Raw genomic sequence first — 3,127 nt, 5'->3', positions numbered from 1 at the left:
CATTGTATGCAAGTTCAATACATTACAAGCTGAACACAACCTACATCCACATTACTAACAACTGCACATGATTACCAAAAGATCACATCTTCAGGTAAAAGAAGCACCTGAAGCAGGTCATCATATTCATACAAAGATATAAAATCACACCCAATGTAGTCCCACAAGTGGTGTCTAGGGAAGGTAGTTATACACAGACCTTACACTCACCTTGGGAGTCGGGACGTAGAGAAGCTGTTTCCGATAGACCCTTGGCTCAAGAAAATAACACGAGTGAAGAAACCAAGACAAAATACTACACAAGGCAAATACTCATAAAATTCCAATCCACAGTACTCAAGTTACAAATTGTAGTGTAGTATATATATGATCTCTTCATCTCACTCTACTACAGCACCACTGCTTACATTCACACAGAAGCACTCAGGCAAAACTAAATGATTATCATTACACGTCACATACTCAGAGAAATAGCAGAAAACTGGTATTAAGTAATAACCAATTTCAATCACAGTATAGGCAATAGAAAAGTTCAACTCTTCGACACTCAAACAGTAACATAAGTGTTCCAAAGCAATGAAAATACATTCATACAGAAAAACAAGCAAGTATTATTCGAAGAAACACTAAACGAGTAGCCCAAAATATGAATACTTCTCAACTGATATATGATCAGATACAGTCTCAATAGTTACATAAACTGAAAGGACAGAAGATAACATCATACACACATGATAACAGCAATGGAAGAACACAAGTTACCCTCTAATCTTCCGCGATAATATATATAAATTCGACTTCGAACAACAAAGGGCACCTTCAGCTGAGAAGTCACATATAGTTTTAAGATACACAATCAGAACAAATTTGACATACACTGATCCATCCACCTATCAAGAAATCCCATGATATAAAATATGAGAATTAAATTAAACAAGTGAATACTCTTACAACAACAGATTGACTCATAGCAGACATAGTTTAGCTTATCTTCTATGGCTCCTTCCTCTTCTTTTTTTTTTGTTTTTTTTTCCGGTCACCCAAAAAAGAAAGAAAAACTAGGTAAGCAGTGGTATCAAATGACAGGTGGGTCACAAACCATCATTTCGTCAAAGACATAGTGCTGTGCAGTGAAGATCATCGGCATATGCGTCGGCGCTGAAGTCATCCATCGGTGCCGGTAAGTTTAGATCGAAAGGCAACGGCTTTCTGAAAGAGGAAGAAGCGATGTTGTCGTTATCACATTCACCGTCTTCAACGACAGAAGACGATGAGTCACAGTCGCTATGGCAATCGTCCGGGACAACAGGCGGTGACCGGGGATACTTTCTGGAAGGCACGGAAGCTGCCGTCTGCTGCCGCGGCGGCTGCCGTGGTCCACTGAAGGACTCCACCGTACTACTCATGCTGCTTGAAGTAGGTCTCTGTGAAACTAATGGGTGGTCCTGAGAGTATAACCGGGAATCGACAAAGGGATCGTTAGGGTTGATGCTTTGGTTGAACTGATGATGGTGAGGATATGGAGGTAGATGATGAGAAGAAGGTAAAGGGAAATTAGTTTTAGCTTTAGGTCCACGAAGAGTACGAGCTGCTGCATCATAAGCACGAGCAGCATCTTCAGCAGAATCAAAAGTACCCAACCAAACCCTAGTTTTCTTCCATGGATCTCTAATCTCTGCTGCAAATCTTCCCCATGGTCTCTTTCGAACTCCACGGAACCTTATCTCCTTAGATCCTCCAGATCCGTTGTGTTCTCCGGCCACCGGTGCCGGTACCGGAACTTCCGTCGCCGGAACTTGTCTCGCCGCAGCGGCTGCTCTGCTTCTCCGCATGACCGAAGATTTTTTAAAAAAAGTTTTTTTGTTTGATTTTTTTTTTAATTTTTTTTTTTTTTTTTTGAGATCCGAAGAGAAATTAGGGGAAAATATGAAACGTTAAAGCCATGGAAGCAGAGATGAGGATTCTTATCTGCAAAAGCTTCACACTTTCTCTCTCTATAAATCTGAGTTTCTCTCTCTACTGTTTGTGGTCTGTTTGGTTGATAGAAAAAATAGAGAGAAAGAAAGAGAGAGACTCTCTCTCTCTTCTTCTTTTCTTTTTTTCTTTTATTATTTCTAGGGTTTTGTAAAAATTATGATTTTTTTTCTTGGGAACTGTGAAATTGGTATGGAGAGAGGAAAACTCAAGGGGTGAAAATATAATTAATGGATTTTAGGGGTCGGGTGAGTTTTTTTTTTAACTATTTAATGTTTGATATTTATATTAGAGTTTTATTGACTCAAATTTCTTATGTATCTCGAGATTGTTTTTTAAAAGTAAAAAATATTATTACTATTGAATTTAAGATGATTACTTCAAATTCAAATCATCTGAGCTCATTCGTGGGTAAGGTTTTTAGCTTTCTCAAGATCTCATTTTCTTTTTTATGAGTAAGTATTTGATATTCAAATTAGAGTCCGCTTAATCTTTATCTACATTGATAGAGCTTGTTCATTGACTAGCTTCTTTTATTTAAAAGGTCAGTCCTTATTTTGTTCTTCAATAACTTGTATAAATTCAATCAAATAATAATCGTTAGTATCAGAGTCTGATTAATATAAATTTAAATTGATAGAAGCTTATTCGAGGCAATCCTCACAAATCTAAAACTTAATTTTTTTAATATATTTAAAATTTAAATTTCTAATTAAAAGACGAAATAATACGTCCATTGCATCACATTATTTGGTGGTGCTTTCTCGAGAACTCTACCATGTCTTTGACTCATTATTTCTTCTTTATTCCTTTTTTTTTTCCTTTTCACGCAGAGTCCTTTATTTTTTTATTTATTAACTCTATGCACCTAACATGAACATTGAAATGACATAATAGTCCTCACTTTTTTCTACTTTTATATTTTTTCAAAGTGATGTAGGCCAGTTGGCCTGGAGTGGTTGCTATGAATAATGAATAAACATTCTGTTTAAATTTCAAATTATTAAAGTTGGTATGGAAAGAAATTAATAAAATTTTGAAATATGGAATAGTGTGTAGTTGGAGAAATAAATGGAGCATAATAAGAACTTTTTTTTATTTTATTTTTTGTTGTTGTTGCTATTTCTTACCCTTTTATTAATTTTTATATGAA

The 3,127-nt window shown here is 35.8% G+C and overlaps 1 protein-coding gene across 1 annotated transcript; it reads right to left on the bottom strand.

Moving 5' to 3' along the window:
• Positions 1 to 612: 612 nt before the first annotated feature.
• Positions 613 to 2,094, bottom strand: ERF7 (ethylene response factor F.2). Its single transcript, NM_001252115.2, is given in 1 exon segment — positions 613 to 2,094. A coding segment is annotated over 1 exon segment (723 nt). The 5' UTR covers positions 1,833 to 2,094; the 3' UTR covers positions 613 to 1,109.
• Between the last annotated feature and the right edge of the window lie 1,033 nt (positions 2,095 to 3,127).

This window comes from Solanum lycopersicum, chromosome 7, assembly GCF_036512215.1.
Source record: "Solanum lycopersicum chromosome 7, SLM_r2.1".
In the NCBI taxonomy this organism is placed as follows: domain Eukaryota; kingdom Viridiplantae; phylum Streptophyta; class Magnoliopsida; order Solanales; family Solanaceae; genus Solanum; species Solanum lycopersicum.
The sequence above is the reverse complement of the archived record's forward strand: the minus strand, read 5'-3'. Positions and strand labels throughout refer to the sequence as shown.